The sequence below is a fragment of the Myxocyprinus asiaticus genome, chromosome 25 (assembly GCF_019703515.2).
Source record: "Myxocyprinus asiaticus isolate MX2 ecotype Aquarium Trade chromosome 25, UBuf_Myxa_2, whole genome shotgun sequence".
NCBI lineage: Eukaryota > Metazoa > Chordata > Actinopteri > Cypriniformes > Catostomidae > Myxocyprinus > Myxocyprinus asiaticus.
The window spans coordinates 13,250,757-13,278,291 of NC_059368.1; the positions used below are offsets into that span (position 1 = coordinate 13,250,757).

The window sequence follows — 27,535 nt, forward strand, 5'->3', positions numbered from 1 at the left end:
TTCATCATCTCTCCAAACGGCCATTGCAATGATGATAGACAGTAACAACACCAAGCCATTCTCGGCGCATGTATTGGATGTGTTCTTTCAATCTCAGTCCTGTGACGTAAGATGTTTTATGTGCTTTTATACTGAGTAACGCGAGAGCAATATTCGTCTGCGCGTCACCGCCGATTGCGCGCGCCAGGACAAATCCTCCGAACCTGCCCGAAAGACACATTGGGGTCTTATTGTTAGAGGAGCAGAGTGGGGTCCCGCACGTGAATGGTCTTACCCAGAGAGGTAAGAATGATGTCGTTTTTATTTTTTTCCCCTTTCATTATCAGAATTATTATTATTATTATTATTATTATTATGCATAGAAGCATGTTTTAGAATGATTAGAGTAAAATACGAGAAATAGCCTACACCTAAAATTAAATAAAATACCTATTTTGAAGGTAGTTTCATTACTTCATTATTCATTAGTCTATTTTATTATTTTTATTATTATTATTATTATTATTATTATTATTATTATTATTATTATCTCTGTCTTGTTGTATTGTTTGTGCACTGGAAGCTTCTGTCACCAAGACAAATTCCTTGTATGTGTAAGCATACTTGGCAATAAAGCTCATTCTGATTACGGCGCAGCGGCTACACGACTCCCAAGGGATATCCATCTGTTAATAAAGGAAAGCGTTATCTTTTGTTCGTCTTTATTTTGACGAACGTGCGCAATGTTTATCGACGGTTAAATAAAATTGAACGTAAAAAATAAAAGTAGTAAAATCCTTTTGGAGCATGTTAATTTCTCTAGTAAAATCCCCGTTCTGCATGATGCCGGTAAATGGAGCACCGTTATTTATTTATTGTGTGTGTGTGGACATTTTTACCGTTTTGCTGGCCATACACGAGTGATATTACTAATGAATTATACGTACTGTTTATTTGTTGTAAGTTAATAATATTTTATTAGCTATAATGGAAGCGTTTTTTTTTTTTTTTTTTTTTTTTACTGTATGTGCACGTTGCTTAACGTTTGCATGTTATTAAATCCATACAGAGATTTCATGCACAGATACTTTACTGTAACTGGACCATAATTTGAAAATTATACTCAAGTTAATTCTTCGTTCAATTCTCTGTTCTGTGTTCCATTCTATTCCTTCATATTGTGCTTAAATTCTTTCTTTTGTAGGCTACTGTGTGCATTGTAACATTGGAGTTTTTCTGGTCCCTTAGGTAAAACACTTATAAAGCATCTTTTATTTGCTGCCACTATACTGTGACAATGCTTTTGTTCATGCATTGTTCACTTTGAAAATATTTCCCCCACTTTGAGAAATCTCCTGAAGATTTTTCCATTCCACTCATGAATAATTCTAGTCTGCTCAGCTCACATCTGACCATTTATGTTCTGTCACCCACAGATGAAATGTGGATGCCACGTAACAAAATTTGAAACCCAGAAATGCATAACAACAAAAGACGGATGTGCAATGAAAAGACCTGGATCTAGTATGGCACTGCAAAACGGAGAAGCACGCCCTATATGGGCAGTTTCTGCATTTGTCAATCAACAGATAATTTATGAGGAAATGGAGGATCTCAGATTTTCCTGATACACACCTATCCTTTGCAAGACACAGCACATCCAAGCCTTGCTCTGGAGTGCACTTCCAACCATGGATCTCCTTTGGGTTCTACTGTCCATGCTGACTACATGTTTGGCAATAAATATGGAAGCTACCGGGAGCCATAGCATGTTTACCTGTGAACCTATCACATTAAGGATGTGCCAGGGCCTTTCCTACAATACCACCTTCATGCCCAACATTCTAAATCACTATGACCAGCAGACTGCTGCTCTTGCAATGGAGGTAAAGTGTCTGTCATAACCTTACACAAGCTGATCGTTTAATTGGCATGATCAGATTACTAGTTCTAATCTCTATGCTCATGTATGACCTCAGCACAATCATACAGCTGTATGTGGGTTGCACATATACTGTACAGTATAGGCTATACATTTATGCCTAATTCAGTATTCTTTCCTTAATAGCAAAACATGAATTTTCATGGCCACCTTCGAACCACTTTAATTTGCAATTAGTATTTTCCCTGCAAGAAAAAAAAAATGCACATTTTAAATATGTTGTTTCAAAACAGACACCATCGTATAGACCAAAAGCATCAATGATTTGTCGGTTTAGGTTTGACCCAGTTCTTTCTTGCTTTGCAGAACAGATCATTCAGATCACATTACAGAAACTTTTAAAGGGAAATTAATCTTTTATCTGTCCTATGGGACTATTTGCTAAGCTTTGTTTAGCATTTTGCTGTTTTATACAATTTTTGCTGTTCATTGGGATGTAGACTGAATAAGTATCTTATAACATATTTATGTGGCATGGTTGCATTACACCGACTTGCTAGAGTGTATTGATGTTATGAGCAGTTAATGGTGCCTGGTCACATTGTTTATTTTGATTGCTCTATAATCTTTGTATTTGCAGCCATAACCCCTGGATTGATTCTATCTGATGGTTAATCCTCTTTACTGGGACACAATATTTGGCTGAGCCCAATGGAGAGCAGCTGCATTAGCTTGTTACAGTGGATAGTGGATCTCTGTTGAACACACACAGCACTGTAAATTTTATCTAAAACCTCCTGTCCTCAGTCACAAGGTTTTAACTTACTCCCATCCTGCCTCAATATAATAGAGGAAGAAATGGGACAGAAAATTAAAGAGATCAGAAGAAAAAGAAAAAGAGAGAAAAAAATTAATGGATGGAGTTTAGCCAATGCAGGACACCATCTGCTCATCCTCTTGTATATTTGTGTGGTGAAATGTGGAGTTACATAACCTTTTGCACTGTAACAACCAGCACAAACACACAAAGTGATGATACTTTTTTTGCACAAAGCATTACAAGATCAGTCAAGAAATATATTCAAATGCACTTTGTTCTTGAATTTCATGAGGACTAAATCTATATCACTGACCGTCGGTCACATAACATCAGATATCAGAGTTTATACATCAGCTAGACACAGAATTACAAGAATATCATACAGAATAACGCGGACAGAGAATAGAATTGTCATGCGTTTGTGATGTCCAACGTATGCAGAAATGAAGAGTATGTTCTAAACCCTCGGTTTGTACTCGTGGAAATCACTGTTGTGGTCTGGATGAGACGTATTAGTGTGGATATGGCCTTAAAATGCACAAAATTACATATGCAGTTTAATATAGATTTTACATGGAATTATATGGAATTTAGAATTCTAGTTGTTGCTCCAGTGTTACATGTTGCTACTCTTCTTTCTTGGCATGATTCCAGTGTTGGAGGGTTCAAAACTAACAGAAAAAGAAAAGCCAAATGAAGATTGACATGTGATTTAAATGGGAATGTAGTCCGCTGAATAACCATAATTTGGGCAATGAATAGCCTTTACTGTTGCAGACAATTGCCATCAGTGACTTGAAGTGGGACCAAGGTGATCCAAGTTGAAAAGAAAGCCATACTAAATCCTTAATTTCATTAGTCGCAACTGCCAACAATCTATTTCTTTTGGGCTTTATAAGGGGTAGGTTAAATGTGCTTGCTTTCAGATTCAAAAACACTGTAGGACAGTTGTGCCATCTTACTCTAAACTCTGGATAACCTCATCAGTGAATTGGGACAGTTGCCTAAAGGGATGGGATTCTGGGATTGGTGTGGTTGTGTATAGTAATGGAAAGATTCAACAAGGATTTGAACTGTGCAAGCAAGGAGGATGCTTGGTTAACCTAACAATATTAATTAGCATTTCAGGTGCTCTGATTGATGTAGTTTGACATCTAGTTAATTTAAACTACCTCCCCCATTTATCAAACATGCAAAGATGCTTGACCTTGTCCTTGTGTTATTTTTTACCACAGCGTGATAGTTAAGGGCATTCAGCAGTGGTCATGCAATCTGGCAACTCAAATCAATTCAAATTTAGCATTTAAATCATACAGGGCTAGTTTTATCCAATTTTAATAACTTGATATTTGCATTACACTAAAATAATTATAACATCTGAGATTGACTGGGACAAAATTGTTGGGTTCTGAAGGATACCCTTTCAATATTTGTGATAGACTAATCGATATATGGACCAGGCCAATTAATTGGCCAATATTTGTCCATTAGAAGAAAGGATGATTAAAAGAAGTCGCCATTCCACCGTGTTAGTTCCAAAATACAGACAACCTTGTCAATGGATTATGCAAGTTTTCTTTTTTAAATGTCTTTTAACTCAATTATATATCGGCATTATAGTGTTAGTCAGCCACCATGCTCTCTACATTATTTTACATATACAAAAGTTTTACATGGGACTGTTTAAACTATAAATGAAGATAATTGATTTTAATATGTAGACATTAATGCACATTCGGTAATGCATTTGCACTATAGGGCAGTCTTTCTCTCTGTCTGTTTCTTTCCACTCTCTCCTCTCTTTTTCATCCCTCCCCCACGCAAGGTACTGTGGTTGCTGGAGAAAAGGGGCCCAATTGTATTGCAACAAAAGAACCGATTTTCTCTCTCAGGAGGTGGTCGTCACTCGCACTCTGACCTCTCTCCATTAGACCCCTCCCTCAAACTCCGGCCGTTTCTGCATCACTGGTTGCCATGGTAGTGAAGTTGAATGTTGTGAAGTGAACGTTGCCTTAAGAATTTAATAGTGACTGGAAGAAAAGGAGAAGAAATCTGAAAGAAAGATTATGTAAATAACAAATATTGTTATTGTGGTTCCCATAATATGTCTTACAGTCTTGACAGAGCACAGTACCTATCAAAGAGCAGTGGGGGTGCACAGAGAAAGGCATATGTACTCTGGATTTATGGGCAGAGGGAGGGAGAAAACGTATTTACTTGTGAATGAACACATTCAAACGGTCAGGTTAGGTGACTTAAACATTTTTTGTCTTTGCCTCCTTCTTTTACATTTTTATTTTTTCAGGCAAATAGATTCAGTATTAAATGCACCAGTATTAGCAGCATAAAAAAATAAAATAAAAAAACACTGGGAAAAACATACTAAAATACATTTCATCAAACATACTAAAATATCCAACAATACTTGAAAATGCACTACCAGTGTAATACACTACCAAAAGTTTGGATGCAGCTGACATTTTAATCTAAAGGCTTATGCTTAAATTCTTTAAATTAGTTTTATAGACAAATATAAATTGTGGAAATTTGTAGAAATTCTTTACAAAACTTATTATATTATTATTATATTTTTTCAATGAATAAGTTAGACTGAATAGTGAAGGAAAAGCAGTCGACAAGTGACCAGCATGGTAAGGACATGGTCCTTCAATACTGTTTAAAAAACATCCCAGGTGGATCCCTGGTTGGGAGTAGGGCTGGGTATCACCAGTCACATCACGATACGATATATCGTGATACATCACGATATCATGGTTCGATTTAGTTTTAATTTCAATTAATTTGAGTATAGTTCAGTTATAATGTCCGTTTTACTTGCATACAGTATGAAAGAAATTTTCTTTCAGCTATCGCTGTTATTCATTATACAGGGAACCTTCTAACTTGTTAAATTACGGACATATCAATTTTACAAATTTTATTTTACCCTTAGTTTTTCATCATTTTGGTGACATTTTAGCTTTTTTTAAAATGTAGTCCATGTATACATCAATAAATATGGTGTATTGACATTTTATATATTATATTGCATATATACAGTATATTGGTGCATGTTTGTTGTTTATATGTCTAATTTGTACTATTTAGAAGCATATACTTAGATATGTAGTATGGATGCTAAAATGGTACTGTCTCTTTAAGAGCTGTGGCAGGGACTTTGACAGTATTGTTTGTTTGGTCAAATGGCTTCTTTACAGCATTTATGCTATGTGTGATTATAATTAAATGTTTCTTTTGTTGTTTTTGATAAATAACTGACTGTAGAGAGCAGAAAGAACATTAAAAGAGACATTATTAAACAAAAAATGGTTTGCTTTGATCTAGTCTTTGGACTCACATTACACAGAAAGAGTCAAAACCTTTACTCTCAGCACGCAGTGAAAAGATCTCTGTGCTGAACTTTTATGCCACTACACCACTCAAACACTGGTGAGTTAAATCTAAAAAATTACCAGCCAGTGACTAATCACAGACATTTTTTGTAGCAAATGGGAAGTATTTACGCACATCTGAATGTTGAGGATTGCAGATAGAAAGAAAGAGCGATCTTGTCATTTTAAGAATCGACACTGGGATCATACAAATGAAGATTAAGTAAAAAAATCAATATTTTTGCCAAGCCCTAGATCCAAACATGTCCATGAGAGAATCTAAGTATCGATACAGTATCTTGAGCAAAAGTATTGCGATATATCGATATTTGGTTGTATCGACACAACCCTAGTTGAGAGTGAGCAGAACCATACTTTAGGGAAAGGGTGGGACTTATAACTTTTTAACTATATTATCATTTATAACTATTATTCTAAAATCTTGAAAATAGTAAAAATAATGAACTATTAGGTGTGTCCAAACTTTTGACCTGTAGTGTAAATTGAATCAGAAGGTCAGTATTAATGTTCTGGGTTCAACAGAAGTTAAGCTCAGCCGACATCATTTGAAGCATAATGTTGATTACAACAAAAAATTATTTCGACTCGTCCCTAGTTTATAAAAAAAAAAAAAAAAAGTCAATTTTTCCCTCTAAAATCATGGCAACATAATGTTTTCATCTTGTAGCTATATTTTGAAACAATGTGTATTTAATGTTTATGGATTGGCCCCATTCACTTCCAATGTAAGCAACTTAGCAACTGCAATTTTTGCTTTTTTGTAAATAATCAATGGGCGAGTTGAAATTATTTTTGTTGTAATCAACATTATGCCACAAATGCTGTCGAATGAGCTTAACTTCTTTGAATCTGGAACATTCCTTTAAATTCTCCAGCATTAATAGCAAAACAAAAAATATGAGAATCCCACATCAGTCATTAAACAAATTAAACATACTAAAAGGTCTGAATCTGTTCAGCTGAATAGAACGTATTACATTTATTAAAGAATAAATCAGTGAACAACAGCACACAGTTGTTGTTACACGTGTGTTTGCTTGGAACACTGAAAGAATTTAAGTCTTAAAAAGAAAGATATAGAGAAAGCTTAAATTGAATTGAGGGTATACACGAGTCCTTCATTAGTGGCAAGCCGTGAAGAGAGCAGCTCCAAACCTGTGGCAGCTGCTTCTAAAGTGAACTCAGTAATCTGTTTTTCCAAATATATTGAGGCCATATATAAGTGACAGACACAGATTCAAACAAAACATGAGCCATATCACGAAAGACCTGACCAGGGTAACTCTATAATTGCTTCTGGGGATTATGGTTTAAAATCGCCTGATGTATGAAGTGCCTCTGCATAAACCAGGGGTCGGGAACCTTTTTTCAGTAAGGAGCCAATTTTAAAATTTTTGGTTGATGCATTTTTTCAAAAGAGCCATAGCACAAACGAATAATTTACTATTTTCAAAAACAACGTTTTTCAATAAAATAAAAAGTTTATATTGCCCATAGACTACTCAAAAACAAACAAATATGCAAAAATGAATAGGTAACATGTTGCAATATGGAATTGAGTACAGGTGTTTGTGTGGGTCTCCGTAAAATTACTTCATTTTACAATAGTTCATGAAAAATGTAACTTCCCTTTTGGGCTGGGTGATATGTAAAAAATATTTTAACGATAATTGCCTTTAAAATATCGCGATATCCGATTACATCGTCAACCCCCCTGCCAAGGGTCAGCCAATCTTTTTGCTTTATTGATTTTGCTTTAAAAATTTATTTATTGAAACATGAAAAACTTTAACAAAAGACATTTCTTAATTCAAATTGCACTTTAAATGAAATGAAATAAGCTCTTAAAATAACGAATATATAATCGTATCTTATATAACCACCTCCCCGAATCCAAACATTTACCGTCTCCAAGGGTCCCATTTGCAAGCATCCATCAACAACACCAGGTGAAAAATTTCCCTTCACAAACAGGAAGAACTTCAAAGGTCTTTCAAAATAAAAGCCCTGCTGAAATAAAAGCTCTATTCAACCGGATGCGTGAAATTGAAGATATTACGACAGAAAAATATTACTACTGTATAAAAGTATAATATGCAAAGTAGTCGCAATAATACTCATAGTAACAATAATATAATATTAAATGGTTATATTTTCTGTAAGCAATATCACAAAAGCATGTGAACTGAATATCAGCATGTTGTGATTCAGCCATGGCAGCCTTTTGCCTCAGGTAATTAGATTGTTTTCATTTAATGTTGCAATTAATAGTGTTTTTACTATTAATTGTAAAAAAAAAAAAATTTTGTTAGCTCTGTTGTGTATCTTTTTAGTTTTTTACCAGAAATAATATATATATTATTATTGGCTCTATATTGTTGAAAATTATTATATTTTGATTTGATTAAAGCTGTACAGTATGTATTTGATTAAACACAATTTGATCATAACATTTAATTAAAACATTTAACATGGATGGCATAATTGGCATAATTTGTAGACATTATGCAGTTCTTTTAGTCAAGTAATTTTCTGTGCAATTTCATAAAAAATCTGAGTTTGTTGTTGTTGTTTTTTTATTTGTTGCCTAAGTATCGAGTTAGTATCAATACAGAGGTACCAGGGCTGGTATCGTATACCGAAGCCAAAATTTTGGTATCGGAGCAACCCTAAGCTGTACAGAGCATTTAAAAGTCCCCATATATTCATTCCCTCCTGTGGCACACAGATGCTTGGAATCATACCCTATGCCCTCTGCCCACTCAGAAAATAACAGTCATTGTGCCTCTTCTGTCGTCTGTGTTTTCCATTTCTACATGTTTTAGATATCCTAAATAACACTGATAGCCCTTGAGAAGCACAATGGAAATGGATGGACATTGCTGTGTAAAAAGTGTATGTTTGCCCTCAGGACTGCAGTGGGCCAGATGCACACATTTGAGTTCATCAGATCATTTCATTGCATGTAATGTGGCATGACAGCTGTGATGAGATAATGTTTTCACCAAATCACCAACTAAGGGCACTCGCTTTATTTTTATCTTGCCTAACAGCCAGTGTATGTCCACTCAATTGAGCTCAGAATGGGATAGGACATGCCATCAGACCTTTTGTATGGAGGATAGCTGAAGCTGCATGTAATGGCCATAGACAACAAGCATGAAGCTCTATTTTCTCAGTACATGTTTTGCTGCAATATAAATGCAATATAAATTATTCTCATTCAGCATTTTAAGATGTAGCCATACGCTGTAAAAATATTTTGTCAGGTAACCTAAAAATATGCTTTATGTGGTAATATCTAAATTAACTGGTTTTATTCAGGTCAAAACTGTTATTTAATCTAAATTAACCTGACAAATTAGGTTACACTAACAGAATTAATTGTTATGACTTAGATCAAGTAGAAATAGATCTTTGATTTAACAATTGCATTTTACCACTTTTTTCAGTGTAGAAATTATGCCCTTTTTTTGTACTTCAGTATTCCTATGGTCTTTGAAAACCTTAAAATAGAGGGAATTTTAAAATTGTGATTTCATGGAAATTAAAAAATACATCCTAAAAAAGTCACAGAATGTCTATAATATTTTGTTTTTGTAATTATACCATCTAATTATATGCATATTTTGTTAGCTAGAAATTCATTCTTGAAATGTAAAGGAAACACCATGGAAATGTATTATAAGAAAGGTGTGAGAACCCTGCTAGGCCTGTTTATTGTCCATTAAAAATATGAAACAATTTTTAAAATCAAAAGTTAATTTAACTGTAGCCTTTAATTATATTTATGGAATCTACATGATGAAAATTGCTTAGTTGTCCGATCCTTTAAGTTGGCGCTCTTTCGTGTGTTATGTTGGTTGCACATTTTGAGCTCAATGGTATATCCTGCGTTAAATATGGATTATGTGCATGGAAACGATTGCTGCTTTGTGTCAAAATGGGCAAGCATAATAGCCATCCTAATCCCTTTTTACACACATTTTGGGTGGTAGACTGCTGTGCTGGCACTGGCTGAATGATCTCATTATGAATATGTGTTGTACATCCAGTTTATCATATATGTGTTGTGACCTCTCTTATTTGCAATAATGAAAAACAGTAACAATAGCTGCTTTTCCACCACTGGACCGAATGGTTCTGAGTATGGTATAAACTGTCTTTGCTGTTTATTAGCAAAAGTAAAACCAGGGAAAAAACAGTCCTAAAAACTGGAATATGCGATCATGCTCCATAGCGTGCCCCACTCGCTCCAACATTTACCTCTCACCGTGTCGCCAAAATACGGATCTGTACATTCTCCTGAAAAAGAAACCTAACCTTGCCAGCTGACCCGGATCGGCACGAAGCGGTTCGGTTTTGCAATGAGAACTGTTCGGCCCGATGGTGGAAAAGCAGCTATTGTTAGTGCATTAAATCACATGATTTATCCATTGGATTAGGTAGTTTTCTCCATATTAGGTTTAGAACTGGTGTTTAGAAACATAATGAAAGACAACATTGCATGCAGTATGTAACCAATAACATTTTAATAGCCAAACACAAAGAGCAATATACTGTGTATGGGTGGTTGACATGAATTACATTTAGCCTAAGTTGACATTTTGCTTATTATTATTTATTATTTTTATTATTATTCACTGTTTTATTATCTCATATTTATTGAGAGACATTAAATATTTGTTCTTTTTCAAATTCATTTGTCACAACGCAGGACCGTTTAAAATAAACTAGTGAAGACAAAAAGATTTTAAAAATACTTAGTGAAAAACTTAAAAGAAAGTATGACCAGTTTGTCATAGCACCTAAAATGTAGACTTTCCCATATTAAGTCATATAACTAATAAAAAATAAAAATAAAATAAAAAACCTCATGGACATGCATCAACTACCCAATACATACTATAAAGCTTGTTCATGTGGGCTGTGACACAAGGGGTGTCTCAGAACCCCCACCCTACCATCACAAAGGCCTATACTCTGCAGGGATGGAGACATTATTGTCTATCTGTCTGGTCCTGGGTGGAGCCTTCCACCTTCTCCCCCCATGGGATTTGCATATTTATGTCCGACCCCAAAGCTGGCACTACTCCCAGAATGCCTCATGGTATAAGTGGGGCCCAGGAATAAACAGCATGTCTCCCTGCCCAAAACAAAGGCATCCTCAGAGAGAAGAGGGAGGTACATTACTATGCTTGTGCCACAGATCAAATTTCCATTCTCATTTACTGGAAATAGGGCAAGCACGATAGAAAACAGAAGTAGTTATGAAGAAACACAGACATGATGGCCACCATGTTGAAATCTCATGACCAGCTACATCTTGCAATTCGATCCTCAAACTCTAATATTTTCCCGAGAATCCTGAGAATCCAGATTCCTGTCATCCTGTCATGTTGTGCACCAGTTAACCTGCGGTAACTTCACAAGATCATCAAACCTCCAGAACCAGTGGGGGCAGCAGAGAGGCTAAGGTTCTATCAATTGCTTAAGAAGGTGAATTAGAGCCAGCAAAACAACATGAAATTAGTTAGTGCATATTTAAAGTATGTTAAAAAAAAAATAAATAAATAAATAAATTATTAAAACAGAATATGTGCATTATCCGTTGACAAGGCTGTCAGTAGATTTTGAAACTTGTGTATAATGACCACTTTAGTTAATCAGACATTCGGGCACAGTTATTTATATAGTCAATTAATCAGTCATGGACTGTGTTTCCTAAAAGCATAGGAAGATTAGAAGATCGTAGAAATCATTGCCGCCAATGGTCTCTATGATCAACTTAAGCTTGCGATGCTTTTGGGAAACGCAACCCTGGCCAATATACCGTATATGTCTATCACTGCCAAATAGTCACAATTATTAAATTTGGCTGACGAATAATTGTCAAACAAATAATTGTGATTATGATGATTAATTGTCTGTTTTCGGGCTATGATGATTAATAGTCTCTTTTAGGGCTTTCATGATTAATTGTCATATAAATTGTCATATTTCTTAAGGTGCATGTGTGCTTCATACATTTTTATATTTTATATATTATATTATATTATATTAGTACCAAATAATCCAAATGTATTTTGATAAAATCCATCTTCAGTTACAGTATGTTAATGTCTAAATCTCTCTGTATATTTTTCTGTGTTCCCATTCTCTGTCCAAGCAGCCCTTTCATCCTATGGTAAACCTGGAGTGCTCCACTGAAATACGCCCATTCTTGTGTTCCCTTTACGCACCCGTGTGCACTGAGTACGGCCGAGTGACCCTGCCATGTCGACGCCTGTGCCAGCGTGCCAAGAGTGATTGCTACAAACTCATGGACATGTTTGGGGTCAGCTGGCCAGAGGAGATGGAGTGTAGCAGGTACAGAATACGAGAGTTGTTATATTAGTATTATTGAACATTTCAATAGCATTTATTTTCACTAGAATTTTGTTTTGTATTTTTAAAATGACTGTTTTTATTTTATTTTCAGTATGGTATTGGTTTTTAGTTCTCAACACTTATAACATAGCTAAAACAAAAGTCAATTATTTGAAATTCTGTTTAGTTTTCTTTTGAATCATCGTGCAGTTTTTGTTGTTTTGCAGACTTTTGTTTTTATTTTTATATTAGTTAACAATTTTTGTTTTACGGCAAATTTTCCTCTTTTCATTAATAATAAACTTGATTGATACTCCATATTTTACTCCATATTTTAAATTTATGCAATCTGTCTCTTAGGTTTCCACAATGTGATGAGTCTTACCCACGAGCTATAGACTTACTCCCCAACACTGACAGCACAGAGGAATCGCCCTCATCTGTTCAACGGGACTATGGCTTCTGGTGTCCACGAGAGCTGAAGATCAACCCTGAGTTGGGCTACTCATTCATGGGTGTGCATGACTGCTCGCCTCCTTGCCCAAACATGTACTTCCGCAAAGATGAGCTCATCTTCGCCCGCTATTTCATTGGTGTTATCTCCATTGTCTGCCTGTCAGCCACACTCTTCACCTTCTTGACCTTCCTTATCGACGTTGGCCGTTTCCGTTACCCTGAGCGGCCCATCATCTTCTATGCCGTCTGCTACATGATGGTGTCCCTGGTTTTCTTCCTGGGCTTTCTACTGGAGGATCGTGTGTCGTGTAATTCTGCAAGCCCGGGTCGATTCCGTGCCTCCACCATCACCCAGGGTTCTCACAACAAAGCTTGCACGCTCCTCTTCATGACACTCTACTTCTTCACCATGGCGGGCAGCATTTGGTGGGTCATCCTTACCATCACCTGGTTCCTGGCTGCTGTTCCCAAATGGGGGAGTGAGGCTATTGAAAAGAAGGCTTTGCTCTTCCATGCAGTGGCTTGGGGAGTTCCAGGGGCCCTCACCATCACCCTCATGGCCATGAACAAAATCGAGGGCGACAGCGTGAGTGGTGTTTGCTTTGTGGGGCTCTACGACCTGATGGCTTTATGCTGGTTCCTCTTGGTGCCCCTTGCGCTTGATGTGGTCGTGGGTGTGGTGCTGTTATTAGCAGGCATCGCAGCACTGAATAGGGTCCGCATGGAGATTCCATTAGAGAAAGAGAACCAGGACAAATTGGTGAAGTTCATGATCCGGATTGGCGTGTTTTCCGTGCTGTATTTGGTGCCTCTGCTGACAGTAATTGGCTGTTATCTATATGAGCAGAGCTACAGATCAGTGTGGGAGACTACCTGGGTACAGGAGCACTGCAGAGAATACCACATCCCCTGCCCGCTTAAGGTAAACAAAATATTAATAAGTGCTTATACAGTATACTGTATGTTAACATACAATATGAACTTAAAAGTCTTAAATGGAAGGACATTCATAAATTTGCATCCCACCAATTACAAATAGTGTTGGGAATTTCACTTTTTTTTTTTTTTTTTTTTAACTAAAGGAGCCAAAAGATTTTCATGACTTTTGGTTTTGTTAACGGTTCTCGAACATGCATTCTTGCACCTATGCAGTTGGGACACTGTGCTAAGAACTCTTGACAGTGTTTTCTGTGCTACCATTCAGCAACACCACCCCCCCACCCCCCCTCAAGTGATGTATACCATGGTACTCAATGATTACCATATGCATATGCCATGGTATTTACATAGTTCTCCAAGGTACTTCAAAAAATGACATGGTATTTCTATAGTGTATGTCCAAAAACAATGGCATTACCATGATATCATGTTCCCAAAAAATAAATAAAAATAAAAAGGTAATACCATAATACTGTTTTTGTTATGCAAGTATGGGACAGCCACACCTAAAGAGTAGGTCTACAACACAATTAATGAAGATAAAAGTTTAAGTCTATCAATTTACTCCATTTCACTGAGTTTTACCAATGAAATGAGCTTCGTTGGACATTTAAAGCTGTGTATCTCAATAAACATACAGCAACAGCTGCACAGCACTGATAATATCTCATATTTACAATAATGCAGAGAAACTGAAGCATAAATGAAACAAAGAGACTGTCATGGAACGTGGAATTTTTTACTCAGCTTCACGTCAGTGAAACTCAGCAATCTCAGTAACGATGTTGATGCATATGTGTGTGTGTGAGATAGTGTGTGTGTGTGTGTGTGTGTGTGTGTACATGCCTGAGGCAGCATGGGATTAGTTTTAATGAGGTCGTATCCATCTACTGCTGCAACTTCTGTTGTGGATGGAAAAGACAGTGATGTGTCATGCTATCTCTGCAGTAGTACATTATGTTATAAAGTTTTTGTCTTCCATTATTAGTGTATTATTAAATGTATTGCTATAAATAGACCTTATTCCCACTAGCACCATATTAGATTTTTAATGGAAATGACAACAAGGCTGTGAGGGATAGACTCAGGGATGTCGCTAGGCCTATTTTAGGGGGGCTTTAACCCCAAATAAATAAAATAAAATAAAACTGCCCTTTTATATACCATTACATTGAGAGCAGATCTAAAGGGTTAACAGCAATACCCATATACAGCTGAGTGTTGCCAAATGTAAGCAAATGCAAGCGACAGCACATGTAGTCGGTAAATTCAGAACTTATCTCAGTCTTGTATTGAAAGACACTTGTATTAAAGTGCTCTATTGCCCTAAACTTGTTATAGGGATTAATTAACAAAGGAAAAAAACATGGGATGCTGTACCTGGCCTGTTGATGAAGATTGGTTAGTTAACATATTGGAAGTGCATCCTTTTTGTGAGGAAAATATTCAACACTTAAACGTTTTGGCTGGTGTTTGAACAAAGAGATATTGCTATAAAATGCTGTGCAAAATTATTTTTTTCTGACTATATTTTTAAGCTATATTATTAAGTGTGATCGAGCCAAACTGAGTGGTCAAACCGTCCTGTTGTGCAAAACAACATCTAGGCTCATCATCCTCCCTCTCCACCAAATAATGATGTTTAAAAATGAGCAGAGCTTATTGTGTTGGCTGTCACTACATTAAATAATTCTACAAGACTGCATTAGATTACACCAGCATCATGTAAATAAGATTTCAGTCTTGTAACACGTATCAATAGCTCACTCTTGATAACCATTTTATAACTTCATTTTCTGTATAGTATGAAGGTAAAATAGTGCCTAAATGATTTTCATGCGCAGAGTAAGATTTGTGAAAGCGTAAATCAAATTGCAAGTGTAAAAATAAATTGCATGCGCACAGAACGTTTTGTAAAGGTGTAAATCAAGTTGCAAGCATAAGAAACAAATATTAGCAATACTTTAATGCTTTGCATAAGTGTAATTCATGTGTTGTGAATCTGTAATTGCGTATTAACACAAAGTAAATTTGGTGTGTATTCTTCTGACTTCCTTTTAAGATTTTACACCCGATGTTACTCTAAAAATACATGATGAAAAGACATTTTGGGGGAGTATGTCCAGACCCCCGTAAAAGAGGCTTAGCCCAGCCCACTTATCCATGAATCTCTAGTGACGTCCCTGGATAGACTTACCATCTCTTCAATGGCACAAATGGTATAATTATAATTTTATTTATTTATCACACATTATACATTTGCACATATACAGTGAAATTCTTTTTTTTTCACATATCCCAGCTAAGCTGGGGTCAGAGTGCAGGGTCAGCCATGATATGGCACCCCTGGAGCAGACAGGGTCAAGGGCCTTGCTCAAGGGCCAGCAGTGGCATCTTGGCAGTGCTGCGGCTTGAACCCCCAACCTTCTAATCAGTAACCCAGAGCCTTAACCGCTGAGCCACCACTGCCCCCTGCTGAGCCACCACTGCCCCCTGCTGAGCCACCACTGAATATCATAAAAATATCATATAAAGCTGTATAAAGCTCTTGATCACATCTGATTTTCCACAACTCATGTTGTCTGGACTTCTTTGTATACTGAATGTTCTTAGACAGATATTTTATCGATGTTTTTTTTGCGGAACGATCCAAAAACACTTTAAACTGCAGTACAGCCCATTGAAGAGACTGTAAGTCTCCCTCACAGCCTCGTTGTCATTCCCATTAAAAATCAAAGATGCCGCTGCTGTGAATAAGGTCTTTTAGTTGTTGCACTTTTAAAAATGGTGATGCCACATGTTATTAGGTTGTTTCTATGACACTGAATGGAATATTAATTAAATATATGACATGAATGTACTGTATATGGATGTAAATGCAATCTGACAGCATTCAGAGCAGAAGAAATGCTCCATCTAAAGCACAAAGAGAGTGTGTGCGTATAAGAGAAAGAGAAAGGATAGACATTTGTGTTGGCTGCAGCTCTGTTTATGCCTTTGGCGATTGTGCAGTGAGCTGAGTTAAAGCACTTCCCATCCACACAATCACACATGCACAACCCACAGCTAAAGTGACACAGAAAGCTACTCACACACATGTACGAATGTGCACTCAGTATAAGGTTATGTGCAAGTACAGATATTTGCAAGGGAGAATAAGCCTTTGAGTTTTAATTTCATTAATTTACACTTTTTACATTCATTCATTCATGCATTTGGCAGACGCTTTTATTCAAAGCAACTCACAGTACACTTATTACAGGGACAATCCCCCGGAGTAACCTGGAGTTAAGTGCCTTGCTCAAGGATACAATGGTGGTGGCTGTGGGAATCAAACCAGCAACCTTCTGCTTCTGCTTTAGCCCACTATGCCACCACCACTCCACTTTTTAGCCCCAGTCATTAGGTTTTATACCAGACTAATCTTAATTGTGTTGGTACAAGTGCTTAATATGAATCCATTGCTTTTGTCTTCACAGGTGGAACAGACAAGCAGGCCTGATATCACCTTATTTCTCATCAAGTACCTGATGATGCTGGTGGTGGGCATCCCATCAGTGTTTTGGGTTGGCAGTAAAAAGACGTGCTTTGAATGGGCCAGTTTCTTCAGTGGGCATCGCAGAAAAGAGTGAGTTTAATGTCAATCTTGGCAAGCTTACTGGCCATAATCATAAAGCAGCGGTCACATTGCATGTTGTGCTCTTCATTTTTGTTGTTGTTGTTGTTGCAGGAAAGTAAGTGATGTAATATTATATGTTATTTGTGATTTAAAATTTATTAAAACTAGAAGCCCTTGAGTGTGACATCATGGGTGCTTCTCATGAAACCCGTCAAGAAAATGTTCTGGTCATATTTAACCCCACATCAATATGAAAAAAATAAAGCCTACATTTAAGACCATTATTTGTATTTATTTATTTATTTTCATTGTATTTTCAGTACCCCCAATTTTCAATACCGCTACACGTCCGGGCGTTTTATTTTTACCTTTCCTATTGTTTTCAATTATGATTCTTATTACAATCACACAGCCATGTTTTTACTGTATAACAATAAAAAGATGATGTTGTACAGTTATTTTCTTTAAAAAGACCAAGGGAGAATTGCTACACTGCAAAAAATATTTTCCTTCTGAGTGTTTTTGTCTTATTTTCTGGTAAAATATTAAAACATCCTTCATTTGGTGTGGTTTATCCTTGAAGCAAGAAAAAACTATTTGCCAGTAGGGTAAGAAAAATAAACTTTTTTTCCCTTAGAATCAAGTTGTTTTTTTTCCTTACCCCATTTGCAAATAGTCTTTTCTTGTTATAATCTTAAACGTTACTACATTTTTTTAGATGTCTCTGAAAACAAGACAAAATATCTTATGTCATTTCACTTCTCAAGTAAATTGATCTTATTTTAAGAATGAATAGATATTTTTATTGGAAAACAAGACAAAAATAAACAGTAATAAAATGATTGTTTGCAGTGTTTGATCTATAAATACTTAACAAATTAAATAAAAAAAAATGTCATGTTGCGTTAATAAAAATATTATAATAACCATCTTTTTTTGCATAGCGGTAATGAGAACCGGTGACTACAATGTGTATTTTCACTGTCATGAAAATAATGTCACAATATACAAAATCTTAATGGCCCTAATAATAGGCAATTATTGTAAGCAAAATGTAATTTCTTTCAGGAAACTAAGTACGATCAGGACATTTTCTTGACAGGTTTTGTGAAAATCACCCTCATATCCTGTTTGTTGTGGTGTCCACAGTAATTTTGCACTCTCAAAGCCTAGTGTGACGATGGCTTAAGTTGATGCACATTTTTATACATTTCTAAAACAAATTCTACAAAACACTGACTACACTATTTTTCGAAATTGAGTAATGATCGAAATTGGATCGACTCTGATCTGTTTAGTGACAGATGGGTTTGGCTCAGTTTTGCTCAGCTTTATGTACATATTTAATCAGTGCATTAACGTGTGTATGTACAACACATTTGACTGGACAATATTCTTAGTTACTGTGTTTTGCCTTTGTAAGGCAGAACTGTTCAATGTAGAAATTTTTTGTTCCTGTAGCTCAACTGCTAGAGCATAGCATGAGCAATGCCAAGGTTACGGGTTTGATTCTCAGGGAACTCACAAATAGATATAATGTGTACTTTGAATGCACTGTATGTTGAACTGTTGAAGGACAACAAATAGGAAAGTAATTTAGTTGATGTGGATTTTCACAAATTTCCACCATTTTTGTCTAGGCCTTAAAAAGTAGTTAAGTAGTAGTGTTCTACGCTAAATGTATCATAGTGGTTAGTGTAAAGGCCTTCTCTCTACATCACACCCCTGTCCCTTGTATCAGAGCATTAACCTCCTCTCCTTCCCCTTGTTCCACCCCCTCTTCCCTCGTTCACTTGCCCTCTGTCTTCCCACTCTCTCTTCCTTCAATCCTCCGCCGCTCCCTTCCCTATGTACCACCCTTTTCCCTGTCACTCTCCCTCTCTGTCACCCCCACTCCCCCTGTCTCTACCACCCTCAGCAGTACGGTGCATGAGAGCAGGCAGGTGCTGCAGGAGCCTGATTTCACCCAGCTGCTCCTCAGAGACCCCAACACACCAGTGGTGAGGAAGTCCAGAGGCACCTCGACACAGGGCACCTCCACCCACGCCTCCTCCACGCACCTCGCCATGCTGGACGAGCCCCCCAGTGCAAGCACCAGCCGTGCGGGCAGCATGCGCAGCAAGGCCAGCAGCTACCATAGCAGCCTGCATCGCTCACGAGATGGCAGGTGAGATGGACCGGGGTGGGCAAAATAACTCATACATAGCAAGAAATCTTTTTCATAATAGGATTTTTGTCTTGTTTTCAGGTACAAATATATACAAATCCTTAAAATAAGTTTCATTTACTTGAGAAGCAAAATGATACATTAAAGGCCCCGGCATATTTTATAAGAAATCAAAGAACGAATGGGTGTGACGTCAATTAGAACAAAATCTGGCCAAACGAATCTGTTTTTGAGTTCCTTTAAATGGTTCGTAACAGCTCGTCAGCGCGAACTTTCAGGAAAACTTTGTACTGATTGGTAAACACCTTCTTACTGCCATTGGTCCACGTCATCGGTATTTGTGACCTGGAGCTTCACCTACTTTGAGACTGACAGCTAATTATCCATTCAGTCAGTTAAAATAGGTCAACATGAACACACCGGCGTGCAGAGTTATTAGTGAGCTGGTGCAAACTTACCTACATCTGTATGATCGTTCCTGTAGAGACTTTTTCCAAGAATATGTCATGTGATTTTTTTTTTTTAATTGTCTACAAAAGGAATCAAATCTACTCGGTTACTTGTAAGAGCCCATTTACTCTGTTGTTTGATATTCTGCTTCACTCGTATGCCATCTGCAGCTAAAAGACATTCACACAGCTGCCCATAGAAAGATATGCCTCTCTTAGCATCATTCTTTTGTCTGTATTCCACCCATTAATGGGTTAGTTCACCCAAAAATGAAAATACTCTCATCAATTATTCACCCTTATGCCATCCCAGATGTGTATGACTTTCTTTTATCTGCTGAACACAAACAAAGATTTTTAGAAGAATATCTCAGCCCTGTAGGTCCATACCATGCAAGTGAATGGTGGCCGAAATTTTGAAGCTCCAAAATCCACATAAAAGTACTCCAGATGACTCTGGTGGTTAAATCCATATCTTCTGAAGCGATATAATAGTTGTTGGTGAGAAACAGATCAATATTTAAGTCCTTTTTCCTTTACTTTCACTTTCTCCTTCTTCTGTTTTTGCCGATTTGCATTCTTTGTGCATATCGCCCCCTACTGGGCAGGAAAGAACTTAAAAATGTAACTGTTTCTCACCCATACCTATAATATCATGTCTGAACACATGGATTTAACCACTGGAGTCATATGGATTACTTTTACGATGCCTAAATGTGGATTTTGGCACCTATTCACTTGCATTGTATGGACAGACAGAGCTGAAATATTCTTCTAAAAATCTTCATTTGGGTTCTGCAGAACAAAGAAAGTTGTACACGTCTGGGATGCCAAGAGGGTGAATAAATCATGAGAGAATTTTCTTTTTTGGGTGAACTATCACTTTAACAATATTTTATACACCCATCTTTGCAGTAGTGTTAATGTCATCATAAATTTCAATAACAGAGTGTAACCGGTGTATATTATGGCTGTGTATAGCCAGTTAGCACATTAGCCCCATGATTACACAATGCAAACAAGACAAATTACACATTATCTACTGCTTATACTGTACATTACTTTAAATCATCACTGAGTGGTTAAAACAGTTTATTGATCTCATGTGAAATCTACTCTGAGAATAACACATTTTAAATTCACATTAGTTAAGGTTTTACATGTAGTCTTGTGCGTCCTCATTTAAATGCTCCTCTAAACCCCTCCCATAGTGGTGTGGCAGGTGTCTAAATTTTCACAAACAGTATGTTGTTTTCAGCTATTTGAAACTTCTTTTTGGCTCTGAGCGAAGAAGAACTTCTCTGTGAGTATGCCGGGTCATAACAAGTCTTGTTTTCAGAGAAATCTAACAATATTTAGTGAGGTATATGTCTACAATAATCATAATAATATTATTATTAATAATAATAACAATCTATTTGCAAAAACAGTAAGAAAAAATATAATAATTTTTCTTGTAGGATTTTTTTAAGCATAACAGTGGTGATCATTCAGTTATTATCCCAGATATTTAACCACACCACCATGATTATTCAAACTTTGTTTCCATATAATGTTCCCATATTCATGGACTAAAATATAGCACAACAGTCTGGTTCCGGAAGTAAAAATCCCTTTTATTTTCTCTAAAGAAAATTTCTCTTTCTTACAGTTTTTCTCAATCGCTTTGGCTCAATTCTCGAATGAGAATAATTTTTTTCAAAACAATAAGTTCAAATCTCCGAACAGTTAGTTTCTTGTTCACACCAGATTTGAATTTCTTATTCATTTAAGCAGATTGCATGTGTTTTGGCACGTGTGCAAAAGAGTAAGTACAATTGTCTACAGTTTGCACAATAACTAAATGCACAAGGCTTGCTGATCAAAACTGATGAGTTGATTCTCAGTGAAATTGTCATAGTCTTCACAACCTCTAAACATTCTTTCATCGTGTGAGCCATCACATGCAAAATGACCCATTCAATTATCAAAATCTGTCAGACAAACATTTATATTCCATAAATATCTATGACATGGAATGTTTGTGATGTCTACTAAATCTCTGGCCAGACCAACAAGAGCGTCAGGATGTCCACCAAGAAGACAGAAACTTGTAGTGTTACGTACTGTGAGGAGGTACAATTTATTGTTTTTTACAGAACTACCGCAGGTTTTTTCAGTGTTGCGTTTTTTTTTTTTTTTTTTGGCATGGATGTCATTTTGTGGTAAATTTCTGTTCACTATATGTGACTTTACTTGCAAATGTGTATAAATGGACATGCAAATGTGAATTTTCTGTTTACATGTAACTCATTGCTACAAAAATAAATGTACTGTATACATACAAATGTGCATATCCTTTTTCTGTGTACTACAGTATTGTACAGTATTGACTTTTCCAAAAATCAGTATCTAAAAAGCTCAGTGTGATACACAATAGCATTCAGCTAGACAAAACTGACATTCTTGTATAGTAGAGTAAGCAGTCAGTGTCAACAAAAAAGTAAACAAAAATTAAATTTGTATTTAACAAACATATCCAGGGTTAACTGCCATTGTGGAAAAAAAACATCTAAACATTTTGACCAGTATGGCTCACACAATGACAAAAAACTTTTCATTTTGGTGGCATTGGCCAATTTACTGACACAATAACTAGGTTTTGAAGCATGAATTAAATGTTTTGGGTGTTACTACATTTTGCAGACATGAAATAGAGTTGTGATGTCCCATAAAACAGTTGTGGCAGTTGCACTTACAATTTAGAGAATGTTAAGACTGTTTCAAAAAAATTAGCCAAAGCGATTGAGAAAAACTGTAAGATAGACCTCAGACCTGGGCTCAGAGTTTGGTAATCAAGATATATGCTTTTGTTGAAGACATCACTCCATCTTATTTCAACGTAATAAAAAAATAAAAAAATCATGCTTAATGGCGGAATTCCTGGTGAAGTATTGCACTACCCATGTTACTGTAGAGAAAAGATCCACCAATCAGAGAATCGCAGAAAGTAAGCTGCTGCAAAATAGCCAAGTAGTGACCGCCTACTTCCATGACGCACTGTTAATGACACAATGGAGTCGTCTCCTTACACACTCAAACTACTTGTATATTTGCATATATATGAATATTTTTGCATTAAATGTCATATATTGTTACGACACCTATAATCAACAACTTTAACTAAAAAAGATTAAGGGAAAAATACTTCTGGAAAGAAGATGGCTGAAAAATTAACTTTCCATGGCTTCCATGATAAAAGCTCTAAACATCACTGAATCTCTCATTCTGTTTCCTGTCAGACACACAGCTTGCAGTTTCCATGGAGTTGAAGAGCGTCTCCCTCACGGGAGCACCCTACGCCTTAATGATCAGCTTCAGCACTGTGGCGTCGACCGCCTTGACAGCCATTCGCGGCATGGCAGCATGAAGCGCCTGGAGAGCCAATCACGGCACAGCAGCATGCGTGACCTCAGCATCACAGCACAAGCCATCCAAAGTGGCCCTGGCAATGGCATTCACCGTGTCATTGAGGAGGACGCAACCAAGGCGTAAACTTTAATGTACCATCAAACGGGGAGCTACCAAATGCGTGAGGACATGGAGATGGGGAATTCACTTGGACTTTTATGCCGCAAAGTTTGATTGATGCATTTGGCAGACTCTTTTATACAAATAGACTTATTGTGCATTCAATCTAAACATTTTAACAGTATGTGCATTCCCCTAGCAAACAAACCCATGACCTTGGCAGTTGTAGCGGGTGCTCTACCAGTTGAGCTACTGGAGCAGAAAATGTTAGATAATGAGAAAGGACTTCATTAATTCATTTATTCAAACAAGACTTTCAATCAAAGGTTGCCAAGTTAAATTATGGTGGATGCCAAACACTTGAAATACTTTCATGTACTGTGATTGATGGTAAGACATTCAAAGCTGTTTGGAGCCTCTCTCGTCAAAGTGTTCCTACATAAACAGGGTTAAACGTAAGGGCTTTTGATACATCATCATTCTGTGATGTTTGAAGCTCTTGCTGCTTTTTGCTCCCACGTTTTAACCCTTGTGCGTCAATTTAAAAAAGTTACTCAGAGGTCCTTAGAGGACAAAAATGTCAGTGTCAAACTACCAAATATGCATTCAAGGGGAAGAGATTATCACAGTCTGGGATATGTCAGTGATTAGCAACAACAATGATTGTGATGCATTATTATTTTTTGTGCAGTGTCAGATTAAAAAAAAAACAAAAAACAACACTCGTTACCTGAGAGGACAAAAATGTCAGTATCAAAAAACTACCATATAAATATTATATATTAATATTATTTTCCACTTTCACTTACTTTTTTTAGTCAGATTTTTTAACCAAGATCAATCCTGATCATAAATACCAAATATTCATTCATTTTCAGGATTGTAACCCTTTAAATGCCAGTTTGTTTACATAATGCCACTGTTGTTTTTTTACACACACACACACACACAAATTTCCCAATACACACGTACAAAATACACTCTGACATCCATACCAACACACCCACACATTTTTAGCTGCATCATTTATTCAATTGGCCTGCAGTGTTCTATAATGCAGCAAACAGAAAATAGGAAAAAAGCATGTATTTGCTCCATAGGCTAAACATGAGAAAAATGGCACCATCTGGTGGAAAATATTAAACATTTTAATTTTAAAGCCAGGGCTCCGGATTGAAAGCATAATATCATAGAATTCATGATTTTATACTTTAATGGCACTGGGATCAAATATTGCATTATTGTTTTAATGGGTTTCAATGGGGACATTTTTGTCCTTAAGATCCTGAGTGTAACTATTTTGTGTACACATTGTATAATAGATGTATTATCTAATATCAAAGATAATTTGAAAGTTGAAATATCAAAGTTCCCCAAAAAATACACTCCTTTGGCAAAATTTATGCCATTGTGCATTAACACAGCCAAAATGATTGAAAAAACAAAAATTAAAAAGACAAAAATGTCCTGAAGGTCGCACAAGGGTTAAGATTCTGGATTTTTACCACTACATTTGTGGTTCTGAAGTGAAGAATCTTCTTTTTCCAATGTTTGTTGCACTTGTTGACCATTTTGTAGAACAGAATTAGTGATGATAATGACAGCCCTGCACACATGGGTCGGACTGTTTTTAGCGTGAAGAGCTGGATTTAAAGGTGCACTCAGTAATTTTTTCCCCATTAAAAAAGATTTACTCCTAAAGAAATTAATTGTAATTTTAAAACGTATGTATAAAATCATGAGCACTCACATGAGATGAGGACTCTAGTCATATCAGTAACCTTATAAAAGCTGTTTATTCTACATGGGGTAGGGGCGCCCTCATGGGGGCTGCCATATAAGAATCACATGACCAGCTGAATACTACTCACTTAATCTCAGTCTTTTTATTGGACACTTTCACTCTTGGATTAAATTAATCATGTCTGATTGTGAATAGTGAATTTTTACAATGGCACCTGTAACTGAAAACTATTGATTTTGAATGATGCTGCATCCACACCACTAGGTGTCTCTGTAAGTCCAAGATGAGTTACTGAGTGCACCTTCAAAGGGGGCACCCTCTGGACACAGGTGGACTACATATAACATACTAAAATTTAATGTGTGTGCATCACTGCGGCCCTTTAGCATCCATCAACGGCGCCCAGCTATGACTTTGCTAAAAATTCTTTCATGCCATTAAGTGCAACTCACATTGTTTTCAGTTAAATTCAACCCAAAAATGTCTTTTCAATAGTCACACATATCGAATAGCATGTTTGGTTAACGTTTCTGGTCAGGCTAGCTAACTAAACTGAAAGTATCTATGTAACTTTAACTGCTACGTAGCTACCTAGAAAACAGAGCACTGTAAAATATTACCAGATTACCAACATATAAATTAATTGGTTAACATTCAATAAAGGTTTATCATTCCATCAAAATTAATTATCTTTATTCAAGAGAGTGTAAAGTTAAAACTAACCCATATTGAATCTCATAAGGAGTTGACTTTGAACTTGTGCTCTTGCAATTTGTATGATATCTGTGCTTTGTTGCTGCGCGACCCCCATTATACTGACACACAGAGGTGTGGATGCTGCACCACACAAAAGCAAAAGTTTTCAGTTACTGATGCCATTGTAGAAATGTGCTATTTGCAGTCAGCTATGATTAATTTATTCCACGAGTGAAAATTACCAATAGAAAGGGGGTTAGTAGTATTCGGCTGGTCACGTGATCACAAGATGGCAGCCCCATGAGGAAGCCCAGCTGCATGTTAAATAAAACCGCTTTAATTAGGCCACTGATAAGACTGGAGTCTTCATCTCATGTGAGTGTACATGATTTTAAACATTTTAAATATGTTTTCAAAAGTACAATTGACCTCTTTTAGGCTAAAACTTTTTTAAATGAGGGGAAAATCACTGAGTGCTCCTTTAAAAACGTAAAATAAAATTAATAAACCCTAGAATAAAAAGTGTTAAATGTGTTATTATAGAATATATATTTAGGCATATTTCTAATGGAAATCGGCATATACGTCACAACCGAGCCCTTCTCTGAGTTTTAGCACTAACGTTATTAGTCAAGTCATTTTCGTATGTAATTTACCGAAAACTGTGAAAATATTTTTATTTTTATTTTTTTTGTCCAGAAATAAACATTCTGAGTGCTTTATTTACTAAATAAAAATATCACCACTCTCAACACATTATTATCAATGTGTGTCATTTCCTTCTGTTTATTGAATTACATCAGCATCAGATTAATATAGTAAAGTCTCCATATATGCATAGTGGCCAGTTTATCCAGTCTTTGATTCACCTTCCACCATAAATACCTCTGTGCAAAAAAGATTCCTTGTTGCTTATAGTGATCAAAATCCACATTAAAACAGCTTTTCAAGTGCGTGAAAAACATAATACAACCATGAAACGTGGAATGACATGCAAAACTGTACAAATTATTACAAAGCATATCCTAAGAAAAAAAAATTAGATGAAAGTGAGCACAAATACATATGATGTGTAAGACATGTTGCTGAAATGCAAAGAGAATTCTTTTACATTGGGGGTATCTAATAGGTTTCTGTCCAAATGTCCACACTGAGAAAACATCATTTCAATGTGTGATACAGTAGTAGCTCCCTAAATGTTACAGCAATCATGCAAAAGCTGCTGCCATAGATGTTAATTCACATGCTGTGGCTAACTATAGATGGAATGATACTGCAAATCCTGAGTTAAAGGAATTTCTCATCCAAAAATATGTCTCATCATTCACAGTCATTGCATCTTATTTCCATTCAATGAAAGCGAATGGTGACTGAGGTTGTCATTCTGCCTAACAACTCCTCCTGTGTTCCATGGAAGAGAGGAAGACATACAGGTTTAGGAAGAGTGAGTAAATAATGACATAATTTCCATTTTTGGGTAACTACTCCTTTA

The 27,535-nt window shown here is 36.3% G+C and overlaps 1 protein-coding gene across 5 annotated transcripts; it reads left to right on the top strand.

Annotated features, from left to right (window-relative positions):
- The first annotated feature begins 16 nt into the window (after nucleotides 1-16).
- On the top strand, nucleotides 17-23,627 carry fzd3a (frizzled class receptor 3a). Of its 5 annotated transcripts, XM_051655062.1 has the most exons (8): nucleotides 17-282; nucleotides 1,184-1,227; nucleotides 1,416-1,865; nucleotides 12,267-12,463; nucleotides 12,824-13,841; nucleotides 17,338-17,486; nucleotides 19,219-19,644; nucleotides 23,375-23,627. In XM_051655062.1, exons 3-8 carry the CDS (start codon nucleotides 1,671-1,673, stop codon nucleotides 23,625-23,627), a joined length of 2,238 nt encoding a protein of 745 aa, XP_051511022.1. In that variant the 5' UTR covers nucleotides 17-282; nucleotides 1,184-1,227; nucleotides 1,416-1,670. The 5 variants fall into 5 exon arrangements, with proteins under 5 accessions (XP_051511022.1, XP_051511021.1, XP_051511024.1 ...); XM_051655061.1 differs by lacking the exon at nucleotides 1,184-1,227; XM_051655064.1 differs by lacking the exon at nucleotides 1,184-1,227 and having other exon boundaries at nucleotides 19-282; nucleotides 19,399-19,644.
- The last annotated feature ends 3,908 nt before the right edge of the window (nucleotides 23,628-27,535 follow it).

Coding starts and splice junctions, on each gene's coding strand:
- fzd3a (XM_051655062.1), top strand. CDS start 1,671: ATGGATCTCCTTTGGGTTCTACTGTCCATGCTGACTACATGTTTGGCA. Junction 1,866..12,266: donor CTGCTGCTCTTGCAATGGAG/GTAAAGTGTCTG, acceptor CTGTCCAAGCAG/CCCTTTCATCCTATGGTAAA. Junction 17,487..19,218: donor AGTGGGCATCGCAGAAAAGA/GTGAGTTTAATG, acceptor CCCTTGTATCAG/AGCATTAACCTCCTCTCCTT.